We start from the raw sequence: 16,485 nt of genomic DNA on the forward strand, positions 1-16,485 counted from the left end.
ATGTAAAAATATCCTCTGATGGATTTGTAGCTGTGTAGTTAACTTCTTGCATGAATGGAATGATGACTTAGAGTTTTTATTTCTCTTAAAGTATTCCTCACGAGCCAAAACTATTTTGAAGAACTTTATGAATGGTCGTGCATTCAGTGCACTAACGAGTACAGATCTGGTTGGACTGGGTTACTTCCTTTGTGCCTCTTGTTCAGATGAGATCAAGGACATTAACGCCACTGCCTACAGGTAAAAGCAATTCAACAATCACTATCCTCAAAAGCATGATTCACCAAAATACCTTCTGTCATTTTTCTTCATTCTTCATTCACCTCCATTCAGGGCCCCAAACAGTCCTCCTAGGTGAGGCCACACTTCACCTGCAAATTTGTTGGGGTCATCTACTGTATCCAGTGTTCCCAATACATCCTTTTTACATTGATGAGGCCTAGTGTAGATTGGGGAACCACTTTGTCGAGTACCTTCGCTCTATTCGCAAAAAGCAAGACTCCCTGGTGGCCAACCATTTTAATTCAAATCCCCATTCCCATTCAAACATGTCAGCCCATGGCCTCCTCTTCTTCCATGATGAGGCCACTCTCAGGTTGGAGGAGCAATAATTTATATTCTGTCCAGGTGGCCTCCAAACTGATGGCATGAACATCGATTTCTCCAACTTTCGGTAATTTTTTTCCGCCTTCCCCTTCCTCCTTCAATTCCCCACTCTGGGGGGCTCCTCACCTGCCTATCACCTCATCCTGGTGCCGTTCCTCCTTCCCTTTCTCCCATGGTCCACGGTCCTGTCCTATCAGATTCCTTTTTCTCCAGCCCTTTATCTTTCCCACCTATTACCTCACAGCTACTAACTTCATCCCCTCTCCCCCATCCACTTGGCTTCACCTATCACCTTCTAGCTATCCTCCTTCTCTTCCCTCCACCTTTTTATTCTGGTGTCTTCCTACTTCTTTTCCAGTCCTGAAGAAGGGTCTCTGCCCAAAACTTCAACTGTTTATTCATTTCCATAGATTCTACCTGGCCTGCTGAGTTCCTCCAGCATTTAGTGTGATGGTGAAACCTGATCAATGCTGTCCGGTTTTTAGCAGGAACTGAACCATCTAATCTGCAAACTAAGTAAGAACATAAACAGGAAGATAGCTATTCAGCCCATTGAGATTTCTCTGTCACGTAAAGAGATCTACTTTGAACCACAAATCATTTCATTTCCTTGAACTCCAAAAATATATAATGTAGATTTTGAAGATATTCAACAGCTGAGTATACAGTACTTCCTATGAATGACAAGTCCAAAGATTCACATTGCAAAGAGTAAAGACCATCCTGCTACTCTCAATCAAAGGCTTAGGGAAGAAGTGTTGGTGGGGATTCAGAACCCAATTGGTGGGAAAAATAGGTCTGATGAAAAATTGAACACCCAAGGTCTGTGGGTAAAAATATTTTAATTGCCTTCTGTTTGTTTTGTTTCTCTTTATCAATCAAACCTACCTGTCCCAATATCTGCCCACCACTGCATTCTTTCTTTTGAAATGATTCCATAAATGGAATACACACATTGTACTGGAGAAGCTCAGCAAGTCAGGCGGCATCTATGGATGGGAAAAAAGAGTTGATGTTCCAGGCTGAGACTCTTCACCAGGACACCCATAGATGCTGCCTGACCTGCTAAACTCCTCCAGCATATTGTGTGTATTGCTCTTGATTTCCAGCATCTGCAGTGCCTCTTGCATCCAGAAATGAAAACTGTTTTCCAGTAAATATTCTCAATTAGCTTTTGTAACACCGTTCAACAACTACAGCATAGGAGTAGAGATAACCCAAGACATCCTCATATCCAATGCTCACATCTTACAGTATTCAACACCCTGAATATTCACTCTCTCTATTCATGTTTGATAGTGTATATTAATGAACAAATGCACTGCAACAACATGGCCATGCATTTTCAGCATCACTTCCCCAACCATCTAGATGAATAAACTGTATTTTCACCAAGGGTGCTCAACAGCATCCTGACTTGGAGTTGTTTTTTCATAACTGCTAGAAACTCCCTTGTTACAACACTGGGAGTATTTCACTGCAATTATTGTGGTGGTTCAATAAGATACTTCAGTGCCACCTTCTCAAGGGCAGTTAGGGGATGAATGATAATGTTGGATATGCCAACAATATCCAAATCCCATAAGTTTAAAAAAAAAACCACTCAAAGCTCCTTGAACATAAACCTCTGGTACATACTGTTCAATTTCACACCACCAGTTATCTTGGTACTGAATCAGGAGCAAGACTTGCTCCCTTCTTCTCTCTGCAGTACGTCTATTCTCTAGATGAGGGGTTCCTGACCTTTTTTATGCCATAGACCAATACTATGAAGCAGGGGGTTTGTGGACCTCAGGATGGGATCCCCTGCTCTAGACCAACTGCATTGATGAATAAGTAGAGAAGGACCAAGGAGAAGGAAAGTGTTTGAAGTAGGTGGAGTTCATTAACCTCATTTGCACAGCTGAACACCAATGAACTTGTGCATTACTATTATTTAGATTATTACATGCTTTCACTGTTTGTTTTCCCTTATACTACATAGATCTGCTGCCAGGGATATTGGGAGTATAATGTGTCCTGAGACAGAAACTCTCACTGCTTTGAAAGAAAAAGCAGTCCAGGCATTTTCCAGTGTAGAAAATTGGACTGGAGCACAGCTATGGGAGATAGGAGTCATAGCAGGTAATTTTTATGTTAAAGATTGCATGGTTAATAAAATAGAAATAGGGCGTTTGGCCCAACAGTTCCCCTTCCATTAGCTCCACACCAGACAAGCAGATATTGCCCTTCATACTTACTAACCCAATCCTAATAGCCATTTTTCTATCTTCTATCTTTCCAGTTCAATCTTGGATGGTGACAATTTATGTCACTTCCACTAACCTTGGAAATGAATTCTCCAAATCGTACCTCTTGTTCACCAGAGCAGTGCTTTTGGTCAGGGTGTAATTGAAAAGAACTGGCAGGAACAATTAAGCTTCCAGCATGCCAATAAAAATTTATCTGGGGAATTAGTTGCTGGATGGCCGGCTGGTGGCACAATGGCATCAGCGCCAGACTCCGGAGCGAAGGCTCCCAAGTTCGAATCCAAGTCGGGCCACCCCACGAGCACGCTTTCCATCCATGCCGGGTTGAGCGTCGAGCTAGCCACTCGTCCTCGTAAAATAAAAGGTCGTGTCAGGAATGCTCAAATTGTGACCCAGTTAATCCGAAAGGAGACCAATCCTGACACTATGCGCCAGACAAGAATGGCTGACTGTCTGGTGCAGCACGCTTCAAAACAAAAAGTTGCTGGATGGCTTAGCTACCTCACAAAACCAGACACCAGTTATTCTGTGTTGTAGAATGTGGGTAAGGTCCAGCATGGCAAATGTGAGAAATGAATTATCTGATCATAAAAAATCATGTACCTGTACCTTTCTATTCATAGCTGGATTAAGTGCAAAAGAAGTACAAAAACTGATGACATCTGCAGTTTCGTTCCTGAGACCTGAAGCTGTCTCCAAATTCCCTCCTAAAGTTTTCTCGGCAAGTACCTTCCCCCTATTCTTTCTATGGGAAAACAAGATCATTAAAAGAAGACAAAACAATAGAGAAGCACATAAAAAAGAATGTGTGACAATATACCTTTGACTTTTGATGTGCTTAAGATCCATGTTTATTTAATGGGACTGACCATTGATGTACACCATCTGGCCAATCATTCAGTGCTGGGGAGAACTGACCATTTCACAACCTTGACCTAGTTGAAATCCTAGAGTTGAGCTGTAGATCATCAAATGGACACCTTTGGAAACTCAACAGATTGTAGCCTCAAGATAGGTTACAAGATCCACCTGCAAGTGAACTTGTAGAAGGAAGGGTCACGATGTGCAGGGTTGGGGCATCTAACATTTGTTTTCTCTTGGTTTGGTTTCTTGGTTCCATTGGCCATAGAAATGTTGATATCCTTCATTTACCAATGCCAACTCATTGTCATCCAAAAAGGTTGTCAAAGTCCCATTTAATGGGACTTAGAATGGAATAGTTGAAACCAATAAAACGAAACTGGATTAATGGGTTGCTAATTTGCAATTTCCCAATACTTGGGTTTGCGAAAGTGAAATTGCAACCTTTTAATTTATAAATAGATGCATCATCAGTGACACCATCCTGCAATTATTATAATTTTTAATTTATTTATTGAGATACATTGGAGAATAAACCTTTCCGGCCCTTTGAGCCGTGCCACTCAGCAACCCCTGATTTAATCCTAGCCTAATCACAGGACAATTTACAATGAACAATTAACCTACCAACCGGTACATCTTTGAACTGTGGGAGGAAACCCACGCTGTCACGGGGAGAACATATGAACTCCTTGTAGACAGCGGCAGGAATTGAACCTGGATCACCGGTACTGTAAAGCATTGTGCTAACCACTACGCTACTGTGCCGCCTGGCAGTAGACCCTTTTTTGTGCAATATAATATGAGAACCCTTATACTGCTGTAGCAAGAAAGAAAGAAATATAACGTCTGTAGAGCAGCAATTCATGAATGGCACTCAGTCCATTTTTTTTGTATGTTCAACCCCAATTTGCAAAATATACTATAGGAAATCTACCTCACTGGGATGTTTCTTTGGTTTATCATTATGACCATGGTATACTGTATACACTTTTCTATGAACAGCAACTAACAGACTGTATAAAAGTATAATGTTCAAGTTCCATTTTCTTGTCATGAGCACACAAAACCAGGGTATAAATGCTACGAAAATCAGCTTTTTGCAGCATCAGTACAGTACGTTACAAACATGACAAGCATAACTTATATAAACTTAAATCAATGTATATTATTCATACCTTACACAACGAAACATGCAGGCCAACAACCACATGGTGGTTGTGCTGTTCTTATTACAGTTTGTGGCATCAGAGGTTGAAGGTCAAATTCCTGCACTGTCCGTGAAGAGTTTGTACATTCTCCCTGCGACTACGTGGGTTTCCTGCAGGTGCTCCGGTTTCCTCCCACAGTCTAAAGACTGTTAGTAGGTTAACTGGTCATTGTAAACTGTCCTGTGATAAGGCTAGGGTTAAACAAGTGGGCTGCTGGGAGGCATGACTTGTTGGGCCTGTTCTGTGCTGTATCTCCAAATAATTTTTTAAAAAAAATGCTTCCCTTTTGTTTCAGTAATTCTTTACTGCTACTTTTTTTAAATTAAAAAATGAGGACATATATAGTAAGTACGAAGTTTTCTTGACCAACTCAGTTTGGAGTACAATTATTGCTCTGATTTTACTGATGAAAATGCCTCTTGCTCCATCACTTCAGGCTATGACTATTGAGCAGTTGAAAAACTTGGGACCAGAAAATTATGGTGCTGTAACTGAAACACAGAAGAAAGCACTGTCACCAGCACAGAGAGATGCTTTGAATGAAAATATTGGAATTCCACGAAGCACAGGTGGTGCAGGTGAGCCCCTGATTATCATTGTCTTAAGGTTCTTAAAGAGTTTTTGCATGTCCGGGGAATTGGTTCACAAACACTCATTGTGAGAACTCCTGTCTCTCCCTAGTTAGGCTCCTCTGAATTGCACAGTAGTGGAAATTTGGAATGAACATTGCTTCTAAAATGATTTGGAAAAATAGCAAGCATTTCTACCTGTTATATATCATTGTATCAAAACTGTGCCTGACTTAATAGTCCATTCATTCTGCACTTTCCAACTATGCTTTTCAGTATAGATTTGTGCTTTTGTACTTCGTGACAGTCTCACTCAGATAATGCAAAATACTGGGATCCTGCGGTAAAATAGCTAGTAAAGAGGTTGCCTTCAAGTATCAAAACTTTAGTTATCTGAGAATGTAAATGGGCAGGATAGTTTTGAGTTTACAGATGTCACAAGGTAACATTTTTCAGTTGTATGCATTTGTCAGTGTGATTGAACCAATAGCACTGTCCTCACCCAAGCCAGTAGCCCCAGCATTGAGGCTTCATAGATCAGGCCAAGACTCTCATGTCCAATACAAGATTTCCAAAGCACACATTCTATTCTAAACTCTGTCACAGATTACTGGGTGATAAGCAGAAATGGTTCAAGGATACTCTCAAAGCTTCCTTGAAAAAAGTGTCATATCAACCAACTTACAGGAACCTCTTGTCCATGAAAATTTAAAAACTCTACTTGAAGTGACATTGGAAACCTCCAATCAATATGTCAGCAGCATATAAATGTCCAGTGTAAATAGTAGAAGAAACAGACCATCTTCCTAATCACTCACACTCTGCACATCCTTTCCTGTTGCTTGGTTTTCTGGTCCCTCTCCCTAAACCATTCATTGACAAGCACAGGCCTGTGACTGGTGATGGGTAAATGCCAGTGTTAATACTTACCTAATTCCTCTGTCAGCAGTGGGCAGACTCTCAGAAACTGTTTGTGATGTGCCCGTTGACAGCCAGCCTTTTGGACTAGTCTTTCACCTGCGTCAACATCCAACCATCCTTCCAAGCTCCCATCCACCAGCATATCAAACATTAGCATGACTCTCTATCTGCTGATTACCTTTAGCTGAATCAGAGCAATGTGTGATGCCAGGCCCTACTGAAGGACATGGACATTTGGATTGTGCCTGTGGCTGATCCAAAAGGTCCTAGTCAACTAAGAGAACTGAGGACCCAAGGTCCACTTTAGGGATTAAATTACGCAAAGGAAAATTTTCAAAGATTTAGAGTAGGTCAAAAAAAGGGAATAACATCTAAGTTACCTGTGGAGATCCAACAAATTCACAGATCTGTCCTTTATTCTGTGCAGAATGTAGCTTGTAACCAAGCCCTCAGGAAAGCAGTGGCAGGCTTTGTTTTGTCCGGTTTCTTCCTGAAAATGTACATGCACAGAGATGGGATTTCAGTCACTGAAATGCCACCTCTGCCCATGCATATTTTGTGATCAGACTGTAACTGAAAGGAAGAAAATATGTAAGGACAGCTTGTGTTTACCCCCCCCCCCCATTACTGGGACATTGAGAAAGGAACAAACATGCACATTGAAATTGAGCTCAGCTTGTGTGTAGAAAAAAAAAGGTACAGATCTCACTGACTTTCAATTTTTTATGCTATAAAATCATAGCTACATAATGCTGACATTCTATAACAAAAATTGTTTTAGTTTTGTAAATTGTGCATTATTATTTTAATTGATACTTACTGCCCATTATGCCACTGGCATTTATGGCAGCAATGGAAGCCGTCCGTCTCTGTCTATATAGAGGGATTCTTCATTGCTGTTTCCGTAACAATTTTGTTTTTTGATCGGTCAGGGTTGAACCCCTGAACCTGGAAGACCTGTGGGCCACTCCTTAGACTGTGCTCTACCCTTTGATCCGTTTGACATGGGTGACCCTAGCAAGAGCCAAAGCACAAAGTCCTGACTCCAGCCAACGTAGCTCTCCGGGTCATTGAGGCATGCAAACCTCCAAACCCTATGACAAGGTTGTAGGTTGTGGTCCTCTTGGAGGACATCATATATAATATGTATGTATCTTTCTCTCTATTCATTGTGCCATGATCAATAAATTTTCTAGCAATGCATCAATGCCACACATTTTCTCCTGAAACAAGACACAGGCAACTACACAGAGCCCAACCCTTTAGTTTACGGTGCCTGTAAGACTATGGTTCTGCCCTCAGAGTCCTTGTATAGTTACACCATTTCCTGCACCTTGGTATTAAATAATCAAATGCCAAGGAAAGCTTCATTTTTTTTTAAGCTAGGCACTTTCCATCCTGCCTATCCTTACTGTTCCTTTTACAGCAAAGGTTAATAAATAATTACAGAATATAACTCATTGCAGAATATAAATTATGGCCTCGGAATTTGTTCCCAAGTGGCAATGCCAAACACACTATAAGACTGTATCCAAAATGCACCTCTACAGAATTGAAAGGGACTGAATTCTGGAACAGGGCATTACATGTTATTTCTGGCAGACAGCATGTTCATTGCCACCGACCAGAGCTAAATTTCCATGCAAGACTGTGTTTATAATTAGAATTGTTCGTACTTTCTCTTCTGCCAAAATATCTTGATAGTGATGTGGCTTTTCATTTCCATTGTTTGCTGGCTGTGTCAGTCTAGTTAGAAACTACTTTTACTGTGTAAATCTCATTAGCTGTCTCCACATCCAGCAGCGAATGCACTACTGACAAGTGTTAATGCTAGAAATTCTCCAAATAACAAATACAAATTAGACTTTCAAACAGTGATGCACAACCATGAGATTAATCTGTCCTTGATAATGATTTTACTCGTATATCTCTTATATACTTGTATATTTAAAAATAGTCCAAGGAGAGGTCTTCTCTATTTACCTGTAAATAGACAAGACCTCTCCTTGTCTATTTTTCCATTAACACCCCAGTTAGCTGAATGGAAAGATTATGATGGTATCAGGCAGGGTAATAAAGTCAGTCACCTTATTTGCAACAAAATGGAAATTGATTAGTCTGGTTTATTTCTCTAATATTAAGTATTTAATATGTTATTACATGAACAAGGCTAGGCTTTTCCTTCAGACTGACTGCTTTGTGTTTCGTGTTTTTTGTTTCTGATCAGGTTCGATTTACTGGAATCCTGTGATCATGTTGACCCTTCTGGTTCTCAGCTTGACAGCGGCACTGCATTAAAATGTGAATTAAAGAACTGGAAAAATCTCAATCGCTGAGCAATGAGAAAGTAAAACAACAAATACAGTTAACCATTGAAATTCTAGGTTAAATTTATAAATCACTGTAAATTTCTTACTATTGGTATTGCAGAGATAATTAGATTGTCTTAAGAAAATGTTACGGCTAAAAAGGAATTTCTCCCAAGATCTGTGAAGCACAAAACTATTGAATAATACAGCTTGTTAGCAACACAGATTTAATTTTAAATGTCTCAACTCAAATCATACTGAAAGGGAGCCTGGCTAAATAAGAAGACAATTGAAAGAAAATGGGGTATTCTGGTTAAGGAAATTTATACATGATATGCAGGGATTTTTTTTTAACCTGCAAGTACATCGTAACTAGTTAATGTTAAAATAAACACATGATTGGAATGAAACAAGTTAAGGTACATGGTGATTGCAGAGATTACATTATATAAACAGTAAATGGCCCCGTGAGTGCCCGCTAATCCAAGTGAGGTCCTGAACCAATTTCTATTGAACTGAATGGTTTGAAGAAGAATTTTTTTTTAAGCCGAGTGTTTCTTTTTACCAAACTATGGCTAGATTCTATTTTTTTTTTCTCTCACTGTGTGACTTTCTCAAGAGGGAGTACAGTAGTATTGTGCTAGGGTGGAGATAAAGATTTAAATTTAGTCAGAATGCTGAGAGATTATGATCAGCTGAGCATTTCTGCTGTGAATTTTGTAGCATTCCAAAATTATCAGATTATTTTTGAAGGGGTTAGTCTGTGGTGTGTTGATGAAAAATTTCCTCTGTTGGCTGGAAGAAAATATATCTGACCTTTATAGAAGTTTGGGTGATATAGCGAAGGTAAAGGGTTGAGTGTGTTACTTAACATTTCTTTGTAGCCTGATGGGGGAAAAAATTGAGATGATTAGGTTTACTTCACTTCACCTGATTACTTAAGTTATGCAGTCGAAGCATGGCCATGTTACCAATGTAACACCTATTTCACTTTAGTCTGGTGTAGTCTCAACAGAACAGAAAATATCAACCATTCTGTGCAACCCAGTCAGCCCAGCACCCATGAGTCTTAAATGTGTGCAACGTGTATGATCAGATATCTTGGCACATTTGAAGTAACTGAAATAGCTGGTAAAAATTTGTTAAAATACTGGATTGGTATATAAACCCATTTAGTACCTATCCACTCAACTGGAAAATTTAAACACCATTATGCTGACCAGAGGGGACAAATTGGACAAAGTATTACATGAAGCCAAACACAAGAAAATCTGCAGATGCTGGAAATTCAGCTCCTGCCCTATGATCCTCTCCCTTCTCCATCTCTGTATCCCTTTTGCCAATCAACTTTCCAGCTCTTGGCTTCTTCCCTCCCCCTCCTGTCTTCTCCTATCATTTCGGATCTCCCCCTCCCCCTCTCAAATCTCTTACTATCTCTTCTTTCAGTTAGTCCTGACGAAGGGTCTCAGCCCGAAACGTCCACTGTACTTCCTATAGGTGCTGCCTGGCCTGCTGCGTTCTGCCAGCATTTTATGTGTATTACATGAACTGCTGACTGGTTATCACCTGCTTCCAGCCATGACAAATTTTGCTTCATAACTCCTCCCAGAAATGTTCTTCCAAGAGTTTTAAAAACATGCTAATTATAATGCACAACCAGACAGTTGATAAAATCACTGCACCAGGATAACTTTTTTTAAGAGGTTAAGGTAAGAGCACAATTTACAAATGGCAATTTCTAGGACAAAGTTCATGTGTATATTTATCTTCACTAGGATTAAATTTACTACAGAATGTTTCTCATGCCTAAATAGACAACGTTTTTTCACCGTTACTTTATAAATGGTCTAAAATAAGCATTTATTTAGTTTGGTCTTTCTACGCAAATGTGATCACAGGTCTGGTGTCTGCAGAATATTAGATTTGTATGTTTAAATCGTCAATCTCAGAAAGTAATCATTTACTTTAACCTTTGAAGAGGAGATTCTTCTGGCCTTTGTGTCTGCTTAATCCTTTTAGAGAAAATTAATTTAAAAAAATAAGAACATATTGAATTGTATTTTTCCAAGTCATACCTTATCTGACATCAGGAAAGCAGAGATCCATCAAGAATTGCTACTGAAGACTGTAGGCTATCTTTGTCAGTAACAGTGAACGGAAAGAATTGCAACTTCATGCCTGAATATTCAAATTAAGCATTTGGCTTGAATAAACTGTTCTTGTTAGAGTACTTGTTTTTCTCCAAAGAGAATAGTCATAATAATTAGTGCTGAGAAATGTTGAGTGATATATTTACAAGGGAAACATTATAAAATATGAATAGAAAGGTGTCAGATCAAACGGACATGAAGTGCAAATTATTTCAGTGTATCCATATTATTCCATATACTTAAACGGAAGTTCTTGAGGGTAACTGTACCAATCACTGTTATAATATTTTTGAAAAATAATGGGGATAGAAAAATTGCACATGATTGTACGGCAGATCTTACTGCATAAAAGCTTTTCAACTGTTAATTGCAGGCCAGGCACATTGCTTATTGTTTGTTTTATAGAATTGTGATCAAAAATATGTTTTTATCTTTTAAAAAAAATAAAGGTTCAGATAGGAGGAAGATAATTATCCCCTGTTGTAATTATTACTGGTGTAACTATTACTCAATTTGCTTGCTAAGTCAATAATGAAATGGCTGTTGATTAATTTGTTCCTTTTGACCTTGTTGTTTTGCTGTTTGTTCATTATTCGCAGGTTTTCTAATTGTCATCCAATCGATTTTCTTTATAATGCATTCTCGGAGATTGGAGTTGTGTTCTAATAAACTTATGGGCATAATAAAGCCAAGAAAATGCAGTAGTGAGGTCAAATAATTGAGTTAAAGTTCTGCTGGGATATTCATTTCTGACTGACTTAAAGCTTTTGGAAGGAATTTGGTGACTTTAAAACAATTGCCCTTTTATTCAGTTTAGCTTTCACTTAAATTATTCGGACAGTTTGAGTGTGAAGATCAACAAAAACAAATCATGATTATGAATTAGGAGTATGTCTGAGAGAAGAGTACTCCTTACCTGAACTTTGGCATGATTTCCACAGAGGCACCTTCAATTGTACCTCAAAGTTCAAAGTAAATTTTATCACCAAAGTACATATGTCACCATATACATGCAACCCTGAGATTCATTGACCTGTGGGCATATTCAACCTGTGTACAGAATAGTAACTATAACAAAATCAGTGAAAGACCACGCAACTAGGGCATTCAGCCTAAGTGCAGAAGACAACAAACTGTCCAATTGCAAATATAAATGAATTGTGATAAATAATGAGAATATGAGCTGAAGAGTCCTGGAAAGTGAGCCCACTGGTTGGGAGAACATTTCAATGATGAGGCAAGTCGAGTGAAGTTATCCCCTTTGCTTCAGAAGCCTGATTAGCAAGGGGTAGTAACTGCTCTTGAACCTGATGCTGCAAGTCCTAAGGCTCCTTTACCTTCTACCTGATGGCAGCAGCGAGAACAGAGCATGTCCTGGGCGGTGAGGATCCCCGATGATGGATGCTGCTTTCCTCCGACAGTGTTTCATGTAGATGTGCTTAACGGTTGGGAAGGCTTTACTCGTGATGTATTGGGCCAAATCCACTACATTTTATAGGACTTTCTGTTTGAGTTAAAGAAAAATAAATACGAAAAACTTAAAAGGTGAGAGTGACCCATTATATTATGACAAAAAGATAAGGGTAAATTTTAGCAGCAAGGAGTACAAGAAACAGATATAGATCTCTGACTTCTAAAATGAGTATCACTGATAAAAATCAGATGACTCTTGTTTTGCACATGAAGCAGCTGTGTGTGGTTTCTCTGCACTAGGTAGAGTGAAGAATGCTTAAGATTAAAGCTCATTAGCGAAAATAAGTGCATTCCTTGCAAATTAAACAAAAAACATAAATGCTGGAAATTTTAAAATGGTCAAAACACTCAGTAGGTAAGGCAGCATGTTTGGAAATAGAAACAGGCTGAGAACTCCACAGAAATAGGAAAGAGAGAATAAGGTGTGACTCAAACTTATGAATGGGAAGGTCCGCATAAGGGAGAAAGACATGACAAAAGGGGTGCTGGGGCCTACCGAATGTGGAAGCCCCAGCACCTTTTTTACTTTCTACAAAGAATGAGATTGTGAAGACAGTTTCTTGTGGAGTTTTAAGTGCCAGGTTTAAAAAGTGAGTAGGGCTTGTCAAGATATTCCGCAAATAGGATAATAGGCACTTGGCAAGTGTGATGGATATTCACTATCCAGGGCCAGGGTTGGGGGGGGGTTTCCTTTTTCAAGCTCAGCTTTCTAACGTAGCAGCTGACACTTCGATTCACAGAGTAACTGAAAACCACAGCATGGAAACAGGCCCTTTGGCCCATCTAGTCTGTACCAAACCACTTAAAATGCCACGTCCCATCGACCCGCACCTGAACGACCATAGCCCTCCAAACCTCCCTCCCATCCATGTACCTATCCAAGCTTATCTTAACCATTGAAAACAAGCTCACATACACCACTTGAGTTGGCAGCTCATTCCACACTCTCACCACCCTCTGAGCGAAGCAGCTTCCCCTCATGCTCCCCTTGTAAGTTTCACCTTTTACCCTTAACCCATGATGTCTTGTTGTAGTCTCACCCAACCTCAGTAGAAAAAGCCTGCTTGCATTTACCCTATCTATACCCCTCATAATTTTGTATATCTCTATCAAATCTCCCTTCAATCTTCTACATTCTGGGGAATAAAGTTCTAATCTTCATAACTCAGGTCCTCCAGACCCAGGACATCCTTGTAAATTTTCTCTGTACTCCTTCAATTTTATTTACATCTTTCCTGTAGGTAGGTGACTAAAACTGCACACATACTCCATATTAGGCCTCACCGAAGTCCTATACAACCTCAAAACAACACACCAACTCCGGTACTCAATACTTTGATCGATGATCTTTACGATGCTATCTACCTGTGACACCATTTTCAATTAATTATGGACCTGTATTCCCAGATCCCTTTGTTCTACCACACTCCTCAGTGCCTTACCACTCACTGTGTAAGACTTACTCTGGTTAGTCTCCCCAAAGCACAACACCTCACACTTGTCTGCGTTAGATTCCATCTGCCATTTTTCAGCCCATTTTTTTCAGCGGCCCAGTACCCACTGCAAGCTTTGATAGTCTTTCTCAGTGTCTACTAAACCCCTGATCTTAGTGTCAGTCACCAATTTACTGATCCATTTAACCACATTATCATCCAGATCTTTGATGCAGATGACAAACAACAATGGACCCAGTACCAATTCCTGGGGTACACCACTAGTCACAGGCCTCCAGTCAAAGAGGCAACCACTCTCTGACTTATCCCACAAAGCTAATGTCTAATCCAATTTACTATCTCATTTTGAATGCCAAGCGACTGGACATTCTTGACCAACCTCTCGTGCAGAACCTTTTCAAATTCCTTGTTGAAGTCCATATAGACAACATCCACTGCTTTACCTTCATCAACTTCAATGGTTCGATGGTTCAGTTTATTATCGGAGTATGTATACAGTATACAGCCTGAAATACTTGTCTTTGCAGACATCCACAAAAACAGCTTTGTGGGCCAAAGGGCCTGTAAGGGTTTTCTATGTTCCTAAGCCCAAAAGAATGAATGATAGAAAAACATTAGAACCCCAAATGTCCCTCTACCCCTCCCCCCCCCCCGCGCAAGCTGCAGCAACATCAACTTTCCTGGTAACTTCCTAGAAAAACTCAACAAGATTTGTTAGAGATGATCTATCACACACAAAGACATGATGTCAGTCCCTGTATATCCAAATACGTATATATTGTTGAGATTCTCATATACTTAAGATCAAAGAGCTGTTTTTGAGGAAGTTAAACTTCCAACAAATATAACACACACAAAATGCTGAAGGAACCCAACAGGTCCAGCAGCTCTATGGAAATGAATAAGCAATCAACATTATAGGCCGAGACTTTTCATCAGGACTGGAAAGGAAGTGGGGAGTGATAGATGAAACCAGGTGGGTGGGGGTGGGGGGGATGAAGAAAGAAGCTGGGAGGAGGTAAGTGGAAAAGGTAAAGGGCTGGAGAGGAAGGAATCTGATAGAAGAGGAGAGTGGATTATGGGGGAGAGGGAAGGAGGCGGGGCACTAGGGGAAGCTGATAGGCAGGTGAGGAGTACAGGTAAAAGGCCAGAGCGGGAAATAGAAGAAAAGGGAAAGGGGAGGGAAAAAATTACCCAAAGGAGCTATTAATATTCATGCCATCAGTTTGGAGGCTACCTTGATGGAATATGAGATGTTCTTTGCTCACTTTCTTGCCATAAATGGGAACAGTCTTCAGTTATTAATGCAAAAGGCAAGTAATAATCAGTTTGAATTTAAAAGGACAGCTTTGCAAACAAACAATACTCTCTATAAAGCACAGACTGATAGCCCAAATGAAGCTGATTGCTTAAGAGATGCAGTGCAAGACAATGGGATTGTGTAATTGGGCCAACAACACTGGCTAAGTTATTTAGATCAAGGAAGTTTGCAGTTTAAAACTTCCTCCACAGTCAGCAAACCCAATAGCATTATACAAGGACCAATAAAAAGAAACTAGGTTTAAATGGAACATTTAAATGGAACAGCCACTTTTGTTAGAATAGGACAGGGTTAGGTTGAGGTTTGCATCAGTTTTCCATTTCTTCTCTATTAGTGTCAAGCTAAATTAGTGAGAATGGATCCCAGGTCAGTGGTGTGCTCCTCATGCAAGATATGGGGGGATCGGCGAGACCTCCGGTCTCCCTGATTGCTACATCTGCATTAAGCGCATCTGGGTGCAGCTCTTTACAGACTGTGTTAGAGAACTACAGCTGGGGCTGGCTTATTTGGGAGAGCAAGGAAGTGATAGCTAAGAGCTACAGGATGTAGTCACACCTAAGTTGCAGGAGGCAGGTAGCTGGGTGACTGTCAGGAAATGGAAAGGGAGTAGGCCAACAGTGCAGAGTTTCCCTGTGGCCATTCCCTTCAAAAATAAATATATTGCTTTGGATTCTGTTGGGGGAATAACCTACTTAGGGAAAGCTGCAGTGACCTGGTCTCTGAAGGGAAGAGGGAGGGGAGAGAAAGAATGCAGTAGTGATTAGGGATTCCATAATTATAGGAGTAGACAAGAGATTCTGCGGACGTGAAAGAAACTCCCAGATGGTATGTTGCCTCTCAGGTGCCAGGATCAGGGATATCTCAAATCAGGTCTACAGCATTCGAAAGGGGAAGTGTGAACAGCCAGAAGACGTGATACATATTAGGACCAACAACATAGTTAGGAAAAGGGATGAGGTCCTGAAGGGAGAATGTATAGAACTAGGGAGGAAGGTGAAAAGGAGTTCCTCACGGGTGGCAATCTCTGAATTGCTGCCTTTACTTCATGCCAGTAAGGGTAAGAATAGGATCATTTGGCAGATGAACTTGTGGCAGAAGAATTGGTGCAGGGGACATGGTTTCAGATGTGTGGATCATTGGGATCTCTTCCGGGGAAGGTATGAACAGTACAAAAGGGTTGGGTTACACCTGAACTTGAGAGGGACCAATATCCCTGAGGGCAGGTTTCTATTCGAGAGGATTCTTAGAGACAGCATTTAAGAGCATTTAGAGAAGCATTGTTGGATTAGGAATTCTCAGCATGGCTTTTTTAGAGGCAAGCCATGCCTCACGAGACTGATCGAATTCTTTGAGTAAGTGAC

General features: G+C 40.2%; 1 protein-coding gene across 1 annotated transcript in view; it reads left to right on the forward strand.

The window, feature by feature from the left end:
* The window catches only part of LOC134340875 (otoancorin-like), a 110,929-nt gene extending 106,736 nt beyond the window's left edge, over window positions 1–4,193 (forward strand). Inside the window, exons 21-24 of the mRNA XM_063038447.1 lie at window positions 92–240; window positions 2,591–2,730; window positions 3,479–3,576; window positions 4,179–4,193. Of these exons, the coding sequence (XP_062894517.1) occupies window positions 92–240; window positions 2,591–2,730; window positions 3,479–3,576; window positions 4,179–4,193 (402 nt within the window). The remainder of the gene's footprint in view (window positions 1–91; window positions 241–2,590; window positions 2,731–3,478; window positions 3,577–4,178) is intronic.
* The last annotated feature ends 12,292 nt before the right edge of the window (window positions 4,194–16,485 follow it).

The sequence above is a fragment of the Mobula hypostoma genome, chromosome X2, assembly GCF_963921235.1.
Source record: "Mobula hypostoma chromosome X2, sMobHyp1.1, whole genome shotgun sequence".
Lineage (NCBI taxonomy): Eukaryota > Metazoa > Chordata > Chondrichthyes > Myliobatiformes > Myliobatidae > Mobula > Mobula hypostoma.